Source organism: Sturnira hondurensis, unplaced genomic scaffold (genome assembly GCF_014824575.4).
Source record: "Sturnira hondurensis isolate 20B ecotype Veracruz unplaced genomic scaffold, ASM1482457v3 Scaffold0006013, whole genome shotgun sequence".
Taxonomy (NCBI): domain Eukaryota; kingdom Metazoa; phylum Chordata; class Mammalia; order Chiroptera; family Phyllostomidae; genus Sturnira; species Sturnira hondurensis.
In genome coordinates, this window is record NW_028078644.1 from 138,433 (window position 1) to 156,358 (window position 17,926).

At 38.7% G+C, this 17,926-nt stretch overlaps 1 protein-coding gene across 5 annotated transcripts in view; it reads right to left on the reverse strand.

Moving 5' to 3' along the window:
• Positions 1 to 17,926, reverse strand: part of TMEM245 (transmembrane protein 245) — an 85,316-nt gene that overhangs the window by 45,317 nt on the left and 22,073 nt on the right. For 3 of the 5 annotated variants that reach the window (XR_005066721.1, XM_037047551.1, XM_037047554.1), the window contains exons 5-9: positions 15,764 to 15,976; positions 13,103 to 13,272; positions 10,342 to 10,365; positions 5,445 to 5,549; positions 891 to 973 (exon numbers count right to left, since the gene is read on the reverse strand). Coding sequence is in view for 4 of the 5 variants with exons in the window: in XM_037047551.1 (XP_036903446.1) it covers positions 891 to 973; positions 5,445 to 5,549; positions 10,342 to 10,365; positions 13,103 to 13,272; positions 15,764 to 15,976 (595 nt within the window). In the remaining variant the exon portion in view is untranslated. The remainder of the gene's footprint in view (positions 1 to 890; positions 974 to 5,444; positions 5,550 to 10,341; positions 10,366 to 13,102; positions 13,273 to 15,763; positions 15,977 to 17,926) is intronic. The other 2 variants (XM_037047553.1, XM_037047555.1) reach the window with 1 other exon arrangement.

Genomic DNA, 17,926 nt, shown 5'->3' on the forward strand with positions numbered 1-17,926 from the left:
ATGCAGAAGGGAAATTTCTGACATACCACATATGTTTCTACATACTTTCTAGTCAGTAGAAAGTAGAAAACAGTTTCCAGACTAACAGAATTGCCCAAGACAAGAATTAAGATGTACTTTAATTCATTGTTTTTGAAGCTCTGCTAAGATGACCCTACCCTAAATCTTTCTAATTTATCCACCAGCTCACCAAGCACATCCACAGGAAGTCAGGGCACCTACATGAGACATATAGCATGTGCACCATGCTGGAAGAAAATATATTTGATCAATTCTTCATTGTATCCCCTCCACTAGGACTACCCACAGAATTTCTCACAAGGTCAACTGCCTTCTTCAGGACTGGAATCGACTGAATACTGAAATTTGTAAGAAACCACTGCTATTAATTCATGTCCAACCCCACTAATTCACTGCAAAAGAATCAGACCTTCCTTGAACCAGCTCTTTAAAACCCTCCTACATGGAGGAATACTCCGTCAGAAACACAGGGTGAAGTGCTGATTCTGCACTGGGGGATCATTACCTCAAGTCCTTAACCTCTGATCCCATTTCCCGGTTTGGAAAATGGCAATAATCTCTTTAACCTACTGCACAGTCACTGTGAGGAAGACAGGTCACATTGTAGGTGAGAGTACTTTGTAAACCCAAACAAGCTGGGAACTGCAAACCTCGATTCAGATGTAAGTACTATAAACTGTCTGAAATCTTAAGCACTGCCCCAACGCCCCCTCTCCGACATCACGTGCAATTCTTATGCAAAAATGACAACTTCCATCAAAGTTTTAGCAAACCCGATCTCTTCTCTTCCAAGGCAGCTGCCTGAAGACCACCGCATACTGAACCTAGGTCATGCAACTATTTTTGTCATTGTAAAACAATATTCTTACTTTGCCCACTCAGGGTGATTTGCTAGAGTTTCATTAATCAAGCTGCTTGTGACTTCGATCATGTGTACACTCTCTTGATGGACCTGCATTACAGAGGAAGAGAGAAAAGAACCTCAATAAAAAGAGAATGCAACCCAACATTTATTTTTCTACATTATTATTGGAACAATATTTTAGAGTCAGATAACCACACATCTTAGTCACAAACAATTTAGAAACCTGCACTCAGCAGCTGCTGTATATAATACCCTGTGACGCACACTATGGGAAATAAATGTACATAATGCCCCTTGCCTTCAAAAAACTCAACAATTTACTTAAGCGAAAATATGTAAATAAATACATACACACAATAATACATAAATATATTTAGTTCACACATGTGTATGTATATGTAAGCAGTATCAACATTACATGAGCCTAAAGAATTATAATGCAGTGTGAGATCCACAGGCAAATATAAGCAACTGAGTAAGGTTTCTGAGTCACGAGAAGCCAGCTGAGACTGTTCCAAACTTGCTTTGCTCAATAATCAGCAAAATGAGGGAGGTAAAAAAAACCCAGGCCAATGTCAGGGGACAGGCTCTGCAGGATTTTACTTTAAGTTTATTACACGTGTTGAGCATATGGTTTATCCCCATAAGTATTCAATATTTAATAGAAAAAAACATGATTCTGCTACTGCCACTTAGATGAAATTGACTGACAGTGTTTTCAAGACTTACAACCTCATTAATTTTCAATCTACTCATTCTCCCAATTATTGCAAGAGTATTATTCAATCTCTAACTGTAATCTTTGATTGTCTACTTCTCATTCTGAATATTTTGCTCCACGTATTTCAGAGCTCCACTGTCAGAATACACACGTGCATAACTGCTGTTTCCTACTGCGGTATTAATTCGGCATTATAAAAGTCTTTTATTTGCCTCTCGTAACATTTCTTTTAATTATGTTGTCTGATATTAATATAATCATGCCACATCTATGTTTATAGTCCACACGGTGTATCATTTTTTAATCCTTTACTACCAAATCTTTTAAGATATTTGAGTTTAACGTGTATCTCATGTGAGATGTCATTCAGTTGGAAACTGCTTTTTTACATCATCTGAAAAATCTGTACCTTTCAATTGTTCAGCTGCCTCACATTTAATACAAGCACTGAGATGACCGGACTTAGGTCTGCTATTTTGCTATTTGCTTTCTAACCACCTCATTTCTACGGCTCCTCTTTTACAGACTTCCTTTGTGTTAAGCAATTACTTATATAGCATTTTAGTGGGCCTAATACTTGGGTTATTTAGTGGTTGTGATTTATTTTAAACTTATCACACCTACCATTGTTAATTTATCACAATCTTTTTCAATCTAATACTAACTTACTTCCAGTAAAGTATTTCTAGAAATCCATATTCTTCAGATTGGATACTTTTTATTGATCTTTCCTCAAGTTCACGGATTTTTTTTCCTTTGATTTCAAATGTACTGGTGTGCCTATCTAGTTAATTTCTCACTTGTTATTCTTTGCGGCCCTAAGATTTCTGTTTGGTTCTGTTTTTAGTGTCCATTTCTCTGTTGAGAGTCCACATATTTTTGCTCTTAGCATACTTTTAATTCTTTGAATATATTTACAATAGATGCTTTGAAGCCTTTGTCTGCTAAATACAATACCTGGGCCACCTAAGTGTCCATCTCTTTGACTGTTTTTCCTTTGCCCCTGAATATCAGTCACATTCTTCTGTTTCTTTGTATGTCTAGTGGTTCTTGGTTAAAAACTGGACATTAAAAACATTTGTAGCAACTCTGGATTGTTCTCTTCTTCTAAGAGCTGTGTTATTTTGTTTCAGTAAGTAGCTAACTCATCCCTACTCAAACCAAAAAAAAAAAAAAACAACCCAAAATACAAAAATTTCGATCATCCCTGCCACTGATGTCTCTGCTAAGTGCTTTTTATTCATTAATTTAACCACTTATTTTAAAGCCTAATCCCTAAGGATTTTCCCTGGACCTGCATAGCTCAGCAGTCAGCAAACAATTCTGGCAAACACCATGCCAGGCACTTCACATAAGAAAGCTTCCTCCTCTGCAACCTAAGACGTGTGCAAGGAGAAATGCAATCAAGGGCACAAATCTGCAACCCCCCCAGGCTTCAGCATGCACAGGGCTCCCATACACATACACAGTTCAGCAATCAGTCTAAGATGTGTAGTTGATTAATTTCAGCCCCTGTATGGCTTTCCTGCTTCCAGAATCTCCTGCTTTATTTAGAGCTGCTCTGTTGTCAGCCCCAAACCTTCACTTCCCACAGGGAAAGTTAAAGTTGCAAGTTCTTGCTGCCTAGGTGAGGAAGGATGAGAATACCTCCAGGCAAGAAAGCCACAAACTACCTGTTTTTACCATATGCAGTAGTATTTTTTATGAGCACATACTCCTCAAGGTGGCTAACTGATCATTTTCCAATGCCTCGATATGGTGTTTTAACATTTTTTAATACCACTTTATTCTTGTTTTCTGTCGAGAGCAATTACCTGATATCCTCGCCCTGCTATTACCCTACAGGATATTAGGACGGTAGAACCAAAAACGACCCTCTAACAAACTGGATGTGGACACAAATGAAAGAAAGTGGTCAAGGATGATCCTGAGGCTTTTCACCTGAGCAAGCAGGATGGAACTGCTGTTCAGTACAATGGGAAGGCTGTACGTTGAACAGACAAGCAAGGGGAGATCTGAAATTCAGTTCTGACTTGCTGCATGTGAGCTGCCCAGGAGACAGTCACACAGATACGTCGTGGTGTACCTATGTGAACGGTGTTTTACAGAATGACCCCTTTATTGGCCAGGAGAATAAATGAGGTAACTGGGAAGTTTCCTTCAAAAGCTCAGTTGGCCTGAGTCCTAGAGGACAAAGGAGCAGTTCAGTAACATATGTTATCAAGGAAGCAAAAGCTCATTCAGTAAAATGAGCAAAGGAAAAAAAAAACTTTGAAAGATGAACTAAGGGAGATGGGCAGGCGAGAAGACCCTATGAAAAGTGGCAAAGAAGAAAAAGTGGAATAGAAGACAAACAGGAGAAAGGAAAAAAAGGAAAACAAAAGACCATACTGGTGAAAAGGTTTCTCTAAGATCCAGAATGGAAGATAAGATTGTACAGTGACAGGTTTAGGTGAAATATGATGAAAACAAAGGTCTCTAAACAGGTCTATACAGTCCATATAAGTGACTGTACTATACATAATACCCAAAGAAAAGATAGGAACTACATAAAGATGGAAACAGAAGTACTAAAGAGCAGGTTTATAGGAGCAAAAGGTAAGAATGAGGGCACACAGAGACTGAAAAGAACAGGACGTCCAAGTCGAGATGTCATGCAGCAAAACCCAATACAATCCTTTAACAAATGGCTGCACATTAGGGTGTGTATCAGTAAGTACTACTCTATCTCTATAGTACTATATAAACATTTTTCATATCCATGACTCATGGTTCTTCAGTAAGTACATTAGGGTGCACATTAGGGTGTGTATCAGTAAGTACTACTCTATCTCTATAGTACTATATAAACATCTTTCATATCCATGACTTCATGGTTCTTTGAACACAGCATATCAAAATCTGGATTGTGGAGTTCAGCGAAGGCAGATAAACTAAAGGTTAAATACACTGTAGAAATCAGAAAAACAAAAGTCATTGAGTTATCACTGGAGAGAAACTTTGAGCTGCACTCGGAAGAATGATTTTCTTTGATGAGTGTTATGAATTGAATGATTATATTGCCCCAAATTCATACACTGAGATCCTAACCTCCAATGCAGTGATTAAGAGGTCAGGCCTCTGGGAATTCATTAGGTCGTGAGGGTGGAGCCTTCACGAATGAGGTTAGTGCCCTTGTAAGAGCACAGGAGAGAGGACCTTCCTCTCCACTATGTAAGGACACAAAGAGAAGACAGCCATCTGTACACCAGGAAAGGGGCCCTCACCAAGAACTTCACCATGCTGGAACCTGACCTGGGGCTTCCGCCTCCGAAACTGTGAGAAGTCACCGTTGTTCAAGCCGCCTAGTCTGTGGTATTCTGTTACAGCAGTCTGAACAAAGAAGGGGAAGAGGAAACGCAAGCTGGAAGGACCTGGAGAGCGAGAAATAAAGATCCAATGGTGTGTCGGCAGAGGCAGAAGGACCAATGAGACAAGAAGGGAAGAAGCTAGTCAAAAAATTCTGATCTGGTAAACAGGGCACTAACTAGATCATGAGCTGTAACACCAGATCATGGGTTTCCAGTTCACAGAAGAAGCCGCCTATTCCTCTGTATCTCAATGTTTTCATCTGTATTTACCTCTGAGGTATATGATGATGACAAAATAAAAATGCACGTAAAAATATACCAGGCAAATTCATGGCAAAACCAGTACACAGAAATTACAAATGCTTTAGCTGCTCTACATTTTCATCAGCAAAGTTAACATTTTCCATACTGTTTCTACCAGCCACTTATCCATACAAATCTAGCAATTAAGAATTGATTAATGGTAACAGGAATTACTGTACTCTACCTTTGCAGTCAGGAGCAGGGCTAAAAGAAGGGTTCCTATCACTAACAAAAATATGATGAAAATGCTAATTATTTTGTCTAACATCTTCTCCAACCAGATGATCATCTGCACAGAAATGAAAAAGAAAATTACTTAGCTTAAAGTACAACTTAATAAAAACACACATGCATTCAAATACAACGAAGACAAAACAGGCTATTCAGCATTGCAAAGCAAACTATGGTATAGTGACTAAAGCAGTGAGAGCTGTAAGCAACTTTATAAAATTAACAAACAGTATAAAGAGTTTATTATTATTGTATCTAAGAAAAAGCAGTCAATTTGAACATAACCTTTATGTTTGAATTCTCATACTGTGGCATATTCACATTTCAAATAACAATTTACAATCTGGTAAATATTCTAAATAAAATAATGACCATTAGCCAACTTCAAGTTTTATGAAATTTTACTGTCAATGAGAAAATATAGATGACTTTAGAAAAAGGATGTCTTTTATAAAACAGGTATGCCCCAAATTATATATAGATAAAATAGGAGCAAATTAAAATAGGAATTACTTTCTATGTTTTTCCTCTGATGACGTTGGGGTCACAAAAACAGTAAAAATGAAAAGTTAATGTTGCGATCATGATAAACACCAATTTCAGAATAACAGTCCCTCTGGGTGGGAAAAGATTGGGGAGAAATACAAAGTGCGCTTCCATAATATAAGTAATGTTACAGCTTTTAATATTTGAAATATCTATAATAAAATACTTCCAAAAATACAATATTCTACTGAAATTTTATATTATTTTTTAAACATTAGCTTTATGAAAAAGTATAATCAACTAAAAATGAAAAATAATCAATAAAATTATGCTCTCCCTAAATTTTAAAAAATATTTTTATTTATTTGTTTTTAGAGAGCGGGAAAGGGAGGGAGGGAGAGAGAGAGGGAGAGAGACATCGATGTGAGACACATCGATTGGCTGCCTCGCACACACAGCGGGCAAACCCACCCCCCAGGCACATGGGAACTGGCGTCCTTTCACTTTGCAGGACGATGCCCAACTGACTAAGCCACACCAGTCAGGGCCATAAGTGCTATCTGACAGTCTGTTTTGAGTATAACTTCTCTTATGTTAAACAATCACAAATAATCTTACACATAAAAAGTTTATTTTCACAATATGCCATTCTGATAGAGTTGTAGAATTCCTCCCATGCAAAGCTATTACTTAATACTTACAAAATGCAATCAGACTTATGACTGCTAAAATACCACATTGCACCCCTCAACCCCAACATGAGCTACAGTATTGCTGAAGAAGTTATTCTTAACTTAAATCTGAAATATGCTCTCTAAAACAGTGAGTTAAGCATCCAAAAGCAAAAAATTGTGGTTAAAGGGGGTTGGGGGGACACAATTTCTAAAACATTTTCCACTCAAGGCTTAAAAGTTTGCATCCCCTTTATCTTTTGTGAAGGAAACTGTCACTAAGAGATCAATGCTATTGTGAACTCAAAGATAAAAAGTTCATCCTCTATCCTGACAATTAGAGCTTCAAACAGAAAAGTTAATTTTCAGTGCATGCTACCAAAGCATTGAAGACAATGCAGAGATTAAAAAAAAATAATAGGTTTCTAAGATATGGAAGGTCAGACATCATATTTTGAATATAAGTTGTAAAATCAGTGAAACTGGAAAGTTTCACAATCTGAAACCAACTCTACACCTCATTCTTGAGACAACTTCCTGAAGAAAAGTCTAGTGTTGTATTTTTCCTCTTGTTCTTCAAAATCTCAGTGGATGGCACACGGTAAAAGCTCAGTTAACACATATCTAAATAGGCCAGTGTAAATAAAATGATTTTAGAATTAGGACCAGATTTGTATTCACAAATTACAATTTCTGAAAATAGCTTGGGAGCCTCCATTTTTTTAAAGAAAATTCATATCCTAAAATGTATTTTTTAACATAAATGATGCTCTATTTACAAAGTATAAATATCTCAGTTTATGTCTGGGTATTTTTAACATATAAAACAAAGAATATTCACAAATATTATGTACATCAACATTACAAAATCAAATGTTATGTTTTTCAACATGGGTAGAATTTTCCTATCATAAACTGTGTAACAAAGGGTTATTTAAAAAATCCACACTAAGAGCCACCTAAATAAAAATTTACATTCAAGGGATAACAGTAAGGGTTAGATATTTCACTCAAAGTTTAAAATACACAAAATCATTCAGGATGCTCAACACATACAGTGAAAAAGTTGAAGGGGTCTCTCTTCACATTATGGCTGGCTAACATTAGATGGAAAAAAAAACAGACAAAAAGAGAGACTGCAAAAGAGACAGAGGAGCAGGGAAGACAGGTAAAGGCTTATTAAAGAATAAAGGGAGAGAGAAAAGGTCAAGAAAAGAGAAGAAAGAAATGTGGGGAGGAGGGAGTTGGTGTGTAGAACTAAGGACAAAACAAATAGAAGACTCTTCTGGAGGAAAGAACTTCCTGAAAGAGTGAATGGAACAAAACTCAGAGGAAACAAACTCAGACACAGAAAGAGAAACACACACGGGGAAGCAGACTCAGTGGAGAAGGGGAAGGAGGGGGCGGGGAGAATCCTGAAGAACGCGATAGGCTCTGTGCCCGAGGCTGCCCCTGCCCGTGCTCTGCTTGGGCAAAGGAAACGACACCCCAGTCACCGCAGCCTTGCTCCTGGAAACTGCAGTGCCTAGAAATTTCCCCCATCTTCCACACTGTGAGAATTATTTTGGTTTCTGAACTTTATTTTCTAAAAGGGGAAGAGGAGAGATTTTCAGATGACATTCTGAATGTTTTAAGTGTAAAAATTTAGAGGTGCCGATAAATTTATAGTTATATCAAGACACTCAAATTTCTAAACTCCTGGTCTTATTTATCAAGCTATCTACAAAGTGTCATGCCGCTACTTAGTCTTCTATTCTACCGTGAACGTACGCCTGTAGCATTTCATTTTGCTTTGTTTTTCAACTAAATCTAGGTGAGTCTTAGTACATACAGTCAACACGAAGAAATAATCAAGTCTTGGAAGTAGGCTGCAATTTAATTAACCATAAGATATGCTGTCTCTCACCCTCACTTCTTCTGTTTCCTAATTCACTCTACAGGAACTCGGAACACTGCTATTTTCTTATCTTGGAAGTAATAAAATAATCTTCAGTTCACTCTTACCAGGTGGCTCAAATAGTTGGAGCATGTCCCACAGACTAAAGAACTACAGGTTCGATCCCCAGAGAGGGCACATGCCTGGGCTTCGGGTTCGTTCCCCGATAGGGTATGTGGTGGGAGGGAGGGGAAACTGATCAATGTTTCTCTCCACACTGATGTTCCTCTTTCTCTCTCTAAAATCAATGGGAATATTTTAGGGTGAAGATATTTTTTAAAATAATAATCTCCAACCCACTGACATGCTCTTCTAGAGCACACACTCTCAGAACTCCAGCAGTCACTCCGCCTCTCCATCGGTAGTTTACCTGCGCTACCTGGAATCAGCAAGGAAAAGAAAAAAGCTACTTGGTCTCTTAGGAATCTTTTACAACTCACTCACTAGTCAGCTGTTAATTAGGCTCATAAATTAGGTAATCTAACTCATTTTGCTTTAAATCAAACTAAACCTAATGACTTTAGGCCTCCTTTCTATCATCTCTTGAGGAAAATTTTATTTCAACACACACACATATATATATACCAGGGAAAAGCATTAAGCTACCTACTTTGATCAGAATAAGAAAATGTGACATGTTTGCAGCACTATCACCTGCCAAGGATTAAACTAAATTACTTAGACCAGTTTTGTAGGAAATGGAGGTGTATAAACCATCCATGTGTGCATGTGTTTGTGTGTTTGTGTGTATGTGTGTATGGTGGTGGTGGTGTGTCTGCTCACAGTTTACACCCTGTTTATTTTCAACCCAAAGTTCAATCCTTTAGGCATTATCAAGTCTCCCCTTTCCTGTTCCAACAGAATGAATTTCTAATCTCTATACATAAAAGTGTCATTCTGATCTATTTCGATCTTTCTTTTTTTTCTTCCATCTCTTTCTTAAAGCCTGTGATAAGATGTCCACAGAAAACTTCTGGAGTCTCACTGCATTCAAACACAATACATGTAAGTGATGTTACCTCTTGCTACCTGTCCTAGGGATTCAATGACATTAAGTCTAGAACTACTGTACTCAGACTGTATGTTAGAGGTGTATCACTTTGATTATGTCTGGATTAGCCACTATGGAAGTTACTAAAAATGTACCTTTAAAATTCCAAGCCAATCATGGGAATCATTTATCATCAATCATTTACCAGCAACCTATATCTTGGGAAACACAGGAAGTTAGATGTCACAGGCCATGACTATCATCTTTTTTAAGTTAGAAATAAAATTTGGGAATACTAGTTATAAAAAACAGACAATACACAAAATCACCCGCCTAGGGAGGGTGAACTGCATCTTTGGAAAACTTCCTGTGTCATATAAAGGAAAATCAGCAGTGACGAATCCTCTCGCCCAGTGAGGAACAACTGCTGGTGTGCTCACACACTTCCAAGGGGGCACCAGGGTCGGACTGACCTTCCAGAGGTGAAAAGGCGTGGGAACCACAGTGCACAAAAGGACCATGAGACAGAACTTGTTACACACACTCCAGCAAGGAGATACCACCAATATCCCTAATAAAACAGCTTTGGGATTTCAGAAAATTGTACTGTGACAGTACCAATGCTTCATGACCTTCCATAGCTTACAATTAGGACTTTGAAAACAAAAACTTAGTTGTGATACGGACAGAAACAGAGTGAGAATGGAGATACGGGAAGAAGTTACAGAACTGAACAGTAAAAACCAACATCCATGTGTTCATTTACCTTCTTATTTAGCCAGTGCCAGAGCTTGAGGATGGGGGGTAAGGTGAGGAAGAGAAGATAAGAACAGTGGAATATCATTAGAGAATGCAATAACAGTATGAGAAGAAAGAAAAGAAAGTCACTGACAGCATGAGGAGGAAATTATCCCAGACAAGAGAAAAACCAGGAAAAAACTGTAATGCATTAACAAAAATTACAAAATTGCGTGAATGTAGTATTCCTGTAAGATATACAATGATTACAATGAAGATAACCACAAGCTTTGCTGGCAACTCAACAATTAAAAACACATAAAATAAGCTGAAGGTTTGTAGCCTTCAATAGCCACACCAAATTCCAAATATTAGAGTAATTATTAAGATCCTTCCACATATCATGCACCAAAAGGATTTTTAGTCCCTATATAAACCAGTCTGTGCTTCTATGTTACATTTTCATCGAACTTTGTAGTTGCAGCTTTACAGTATTAGTTATTCAAAGTAAAACATTTCAGTGCTCCTTTGGAACAGAGGACACCTCGCCGAAATGCAGGCGTATCTAAGATTCTGTTCCTATTTGGTGTATTTCCTTCCACCCCAATTTTTAAACACACACACTTTTCTACAAAAAAATCCAAGTTATTACAGTGAAAAGACAAAGATATTAACTGAAAATAAGAGTTACATTCTTTAAACAGTTTGAACTGCTAAATCTGGTCTAGTAAGATAAAGCTTCATCCCAAGACCAGAGAGATGTGGTAAATATGTTGAAATTTATGCAAAATCTTAGATTTCTTCTTGTTTAAAAAAAGTTTTAAAAAATAGTGAAAATACAAATAAGCAAATTACAAAACAAAAATATGCTTAGCCAATAAGGATATAAAAGGATAATCAGCCTAATTTTTATTTTAAAAAATTTTAGATTAAAAACAACACGGAGATACTTTTTACAAAACTAAAAAGGCCTTTTTGTTACTATGATAGTCCTTGGAAAGGGCTCGAGGAAATAGGTATTCCATATGTTGCACTGGTGGGAATTATAAAACTGGCGAAGTCTCTGGAAGACAGGCAATACATAAGAAAATGTATCCCTTGCTTCTCCTTTGAGCCAGGACATTTTACTGTGCATTTGAAAGATTTACCACCTCCCTCCACATGCACTCCAGTACTATTCTCATCTTCATCTACACTGGTTTCGCCTAACAGTATTTCCCAACCTAAGTCACGATTAGACCTGGCAAAGGAAACAGTGACTAGCCGCTGTGATGAAGTCCAGCTCGCACAGCGTGGCACACAGAGACCTGCTTGATCCAGCCACACCTGCCCCTCCAGGCTCACCTCCCAGTAATCACCATTTCGTGCATCCCAGCCGTGACCAGTGTCTCGGCCACCCCTGAGCATCCACGCCGTGGAAGTCCCTGTGCCTTTGCACTGCTCTATCCACACAACAAACTCCCACTCGTGCTTCAGAATTTGCCCTGGCGTCGCCCCAGCTCCAAAACCACCCCTCCCCCGGCCTCACCAGCGGTGAGCCAGTTTTTCCTCAGTACTACCACTGTATCCCATCCATAATGGGTTGGCCAAAAAGTGTGTTCCGTTCCCCCGAAATGGCTCTATAGCATTTAGTTGCTTTTATCATCATTTGAAACAATTTGTTAGATTGCATTGTGACCACTGTCACAGCAGTATGAATTTTCAAAAACTCATCAAAATTGGTGAATTTTTGTGTAGCCATTTTAATCTCGAAGATGGAAGAAAATACACAACATTTTTGGCATGTTATGCTTTAGTATTTCAAGAAAGGAAAAAAGGTAACAAACTAAAAAAAAAAAGAAAATTTGTGTAGTGTATGGAGAAGTTGTGACTGATCGAATGTGTCAAAGTGGTTTGTGAAGGTTCGTGTTCGAGATTCTCGTTGGACAATGCTCCACTGTGGGGTAGACCAGTTGAAGATGACAGCGATCAAATCAAGACTTTAATTGAGAAGAATCAGTGTTATACCACGTGGGAGATAACCAACATACTCCAACTATCTAAATCAATGAAGTTGTTGGTGAAAATGAAAAATGTCTTATTTTACAGTGGAAACTAAATGGACTTTTTGGCCAACCCCACACTTTTCCTCTACAAATTGTAACAGCTAACACTTGTATAGAGTTCATTGTGTACCAGGCCCTGATCTGGGAATCATGTATGCATTAACTCACTTAGCACTCACAAAGCAATCGATGAGGTACACGCTTTACACTCACTGCGCTAATAAGAAAACAAAGGCAACAAAGGCATGGACAGACTAAGAAATTCATCCAACGCTGCACAGCTAACAGGCAGCTGAACTGGGACCTGAAACAGAGTTGGATGCAGAGCCCAGACTAAGCCTCTGAATCTAACAACTGCATCTAAACTGTAATGGACTACTCTCTCTCCCTCAGTGGAACTTCTGCATCCAGGTTGCTATGATTCATCTGCTCGTCCCTAGGACTTAGCACAATATGAGACACGGGAATTATTCCAAAAATATTTCCTGAGCTGAGCCACTACCTGGCTCTATAATTTGTATAAGTCAGTTAACCCCTCTGGATTTCCATTTGATCCTTATAATTATTTAAACTAAATATATCCTATGCTTACATAAACCATAATTATAAACTTTAAATGTCTTCATAGAATTAGATTTTAAATGTGTTGTCAAAAATTCTAGTATAAACACTAAATAGAATGTTTCCTACAATGAAATGTATAAAAACTCCACTAAAACACCCCAAGTTCTTAAGATACAATACCTTGCTATCAACTTTTAGCAAGAATTTCCCAAGCCCGATGACTGGCCACGGCGCTAGAGCTTCCTGCCGCTCCTTGAGGAAGTTCTCGACGGCCTGCCACCACACGTAGCAGCGCTGCTCCAGGAAGTTCACGACTCCAAAGTGGATGATAAGCTTTTTGAGTACCCAGACTACAAAGAAGAAAAGAAGTGCATGCATGAAGAAAACAGATTACAAAGTCATAATGGGAAAAGGTCCTTTAGTTTCATGTGACTTTTCTAAAACAGTACAGCTAGTTTTTAAATGAAAATCAATTTTAAAAAAGGAGAGGGGGAGGTAAGGAAATTCAAGGTATTCTGAATTGATGGTACTGGGACAAACAACTTTTCACACGACCTCCACTTGCCCATATACGTACCACCTTCTTGGTGGAGCCTGAAGCCCTGAAGTTGTCCGGGTTATCTGACAGCCTGCATACACATAAGAGACTCTGACCATGACAATTTCAGTGACTACAACCTAAGGCCCTCACACCTGGCCCCTTCTGGGGTAAAGAATACTAACCCCTGACATGTCCTAATCTCTTTGGCTATTACAGCTGCTTTTGCCACTTAGGGTTTTGTTTTTTAATGTTTAATGACCAAGAACATAAAGGTGTTCCACATGCATCATGGTTTTATACCACTGCAGGTAACAGTTTCATTTATTTTCCTATGTCTCTACTTGATGTTGCTCTATACACCTGCATCTATTTTTTTAATCCCTACCCAAGGAGATTTTTTCATGCTTTTAGAGAACGAGGAAGGGAGAGAGACTTTAGAGACAGGTGGAGTGGGGGTGAGGGCAGGGGGCACATGACAACCTAGGCATGTGCCCTGACCGGGGGATTGAACCCAGGACCTTTAGATTTGTGATGCCCGACCAACTGAGCCACGCCAGCCAGGGATGTACATCTCAATCTTTCACCAGCATGCAGTAGAGAAGCAGGCTGGGCACAGGCAGGGCTGTTCTGAATGGCCTCTGAGGCTGGGCACGACACACCTTCATCCACAGACCATAATACGAATGTACCCCTCTGCAGTTAGGCAGTGAGGTGAGCCTTCAAGCAGGATTTAAATTCCTGTTAGGGGCCAACTAAGAAAGTGGTGAAACTAGAAAGAAGTACTACTTACCTGTGAAGGTAAGTTTGAATCATTGATCCAACCACTACAATTTCCCTAACTCCAGGGGTTCCTAAATGCTTCACGGTTTACTATTTTGAACCATGAGCTCAGTGTTGCATACCAGTTCCACAATTCCTTCATTAGCATTTTAAAATCTCTATAGAGGTCCTAGGAAAGTTCCTATAGTCTCTAGAATAAGCCCAGGGCATTGACAGACTGCAGAAAACCTTTCGGAGGCGACCCTGTTCCCAGCCTGCTGTCCTGAGCCATGTCAAATTCCTATGATGGCCTGAGCATTATGAAGTGACTAAAACAAAAGTAACTCTTGCTAACAATAAACTTTAAAGAAAAAGGGTTTCCAATAGCGCCTGACGCATAATTTCCCAGCATAAAAGAAATCATCTGGCAAAACCACAGAAGTATGGAACAATCCAGAAGAGCAATCTAAACTGTCACTAACAGAAAGCACGGCTGCATGAACTCTGCGACTTGCTTAATGACAAATGGTCTTGCTCCAACTGCCAAACAGAAGCTCTGCTTGAAGATGTGCGAGGTAGACACAAACTTCGACCACTTCCATTTCATGTTCCCTAAGGAGAGGCACTACGCAGTGTTCTGTTCATAACAAGTCTTTAAAGAAATGGTATTTAGTTAACTGCCCGATTTAATTAGAATATTAAGTTTTAAAAGTAATGATCTAGAAGATAAAGGTCCAATAAGGTTAGAGCATGGTAGGACACAGGCTTCTAATAATCTGATTATGTGTAAATCAACAGTGAGAAACTTTGCCCTGGGAGACAGGACCAACAAATGTAGGAGGTATCCACTCAGCTGGATCCTGGGCATCAGCTGAGGACTTCATAAATTTAGCCGACTGTGGCCGCAATAACAAAAAAGCCCAAACGACCACGAGATTATAACAGACTCTTTTACAATGCACCTGAGTCAGAGAGAACTCGTCCTTGCTCTTGCCAGCATTAAAGATTGCCTTTAGAAAATACTGAGGTGGGCCTTAAATTACCATGGTATTCAGGTACAAAGACCTACTTTAATGATTCATGAAAAGCCATATGATTCCATTTTGATATAAAACATGTAATATATATGTAATATAATTTCCTGTCAAACAAAAATATCACAATTTTGCATATATTTCTTAAAACCCACATTTCTACTTAATTAAAAACGCAATGTAAAATGTAAAATGCACTTCACTAAGAGCAGCTCTCAAATTCAATCAGAAACCCCAAATCCAGACTGCTAACCTGCCCGCCCACAGAGTCGGGGATGGCGGGGCCGTCAGCTCCCCACACAGCACCACCAGGCTGTAGAATGCCACACAAAACTGCAAGAGGCCAAGTGTATTTTCGAGCTTAAAAGAAAAATATTAAGAAGGAATCAAGCAATAAATTTCAAAATAATGTTTATTATTTAAATGTAAACATATGACCATTTAATTTTAAAAAAGAGTAAAATTATCCCAAGTATTAAAGTCCAAAATTAAGAAAAAATTTTTTACCCGCAATCGGCACTGGCAGCAGCTGCACAATCCACAGGTTCAACCAGAGCTGGACCGCAATGATGGCCCAAACGAGGGCCACGAAGTAGACATCGCTCGTTTTCTTCTTCCTGAGGAACGTCCCAATTTCAGGCTTCTGTCTGCCCAGTGTGGGTGAAGGGGAGGAAGAGGAAGAGGACAATGTTGGCGGGGGTTCTCCTCTGTCCATGGTTTCTGGAGAGACAAAACAAATCACCCCCCATCTCAGTCCTCAGCAGTGAACAGTAATACAGAGTCACTCAGTTACTCTATTTCAACCCTTCAAAGCCTCCAAAATGTACTCTGATCGTATGATTTCGTCGGGTTAAAAAAAAGATCTGGATATATGTCTGCATATACACTGAAATATATGTGATGAATTAACAATGCCAACAGTGTTTAAATTTAGGAAAACTAATTAAATCTTTTGGGGGAAGGGTGGGGTACAGGGAATGTTTTTTTTCTACTTTATACTGTTCAAGCTTTTTATGACACATATAAACATTAATATGTTTATTAATATAATCATCATTTAAACAAACAAAAAACTAAAGAAAAATATGTAATAAAATAGCTGAGAATTATAATTAGTCTGTGAAAATGACTCTGGTTTGAGTCATTTTAAAACTTTATGGTTTTAAAGCAACAAGCATTAACATATAGAATTCCTGTATTTAAAAATTTCTCCTCTTTTATTTTATTTTTTTTTAAGATTTTATTTATTTATTTATCTTTAGAGGGGAAGGAGAGAGGGAGAGAAACATCAATGTATGGTTGCCTTTTATGCATCCCCTGCTGGGAGTTGGCCTGCAGGGAACTGGACTACAACCCAGGCATGTGCCCTGACTGGGAATCGAACCGCCATCCTCTGGTTCGCAGGCCCGGGCTCAATCCACTGAGCTACACCAGCTAGGGCTCTCCTCTTTTAATATAATTTTATATTAGATGCATTTATATATATTTCTGAGACAATGTGGCTCCTCGTTGTCATTTCATCTAAAATGGAGCTAACTGCACTTACAAGAACCCAGGGCTTCAAAACATGTGTTTCTGATTTTCTTTTACAAGGAGATATAAAACAAGATTGCTGGCAGTAATTTTCAGGGCTATATTACTTCTATTTCCTATTTTTATCAAAACATAGCATACACGACTCATATGTCAGAAAACATGTAACTCTTAAAAGCAATATGACTCAGCATATACCATGATGATGCAAATGAGTTAGATCCTAAAACTTGCATTTTGTCTGCCATAAATAAAATTATTGACAAAAGTGTACCCTATTTCAGAATTCTAACCAAAAGAAAAAAGACACACGATCACTCATCGTCCCAGCCCTGTACCTGCCCCAGTCTTCAGAGTTTACATAGCTGGATCATGCTCCACTTAGCCCTGTCCACCTTCTCTTCAGCTGACTGCCAGCGCCAGGACAGCGAAGGGCGTGTCCGTCTTGCTGTCCCTCCCCTGAATTCCTAGCGCACAGAACAGTACCTGGCATAGAATGCGTGCAGTAAATATGTGTTGAAAGAATGCCTTCCCTGTGTTCAAAATTTCCATAAGCAAGTACATAGTAGCCCTCTGAGGGCTACATCATAACGCCCTCAGTACTCCATTCCTTTTAACATTTTAACATTAAATGTTTAACATTTAACGCTAAACATTTGTTAACATAATGTTAACACTTGAACATTAAATGTTTAGTTGTAGTAAATTTTTACTACTGATATACCAGCACCATGGTAAGTCAGCCCGCCTGTTAGTTACTAAAACTAACACCCTTTCCTGAGTCCAAGCTAGTTACGTATCTGCTTCACTTTGCTCTCTGTTATTTTTCTAATTTGGAAACTTCATGTTGGCGGATGTAGCAGACATTTAGAATAAGTCTGTAACCAAAACACCATCCCCTTTCCACTTTGAAAACATGATTCAGTATGCAAGAAAAGTAAGCTATCCTGCTACCCCAAATGGATTTTTCTTAGCCGACCCCCTCCTTCGAGACTTCTCTTTTTTAAAAAAAAGATTTTATTTATTTATTTTTTAGAAAGGGGAAGGGAGAGTGAAAGAAAGGGAAACAGCAATGTGTGGTTGCCTCTCATGTGCCCCCAACTGGGGACCTAGCCCACAACCCAGGCATGTACCCTG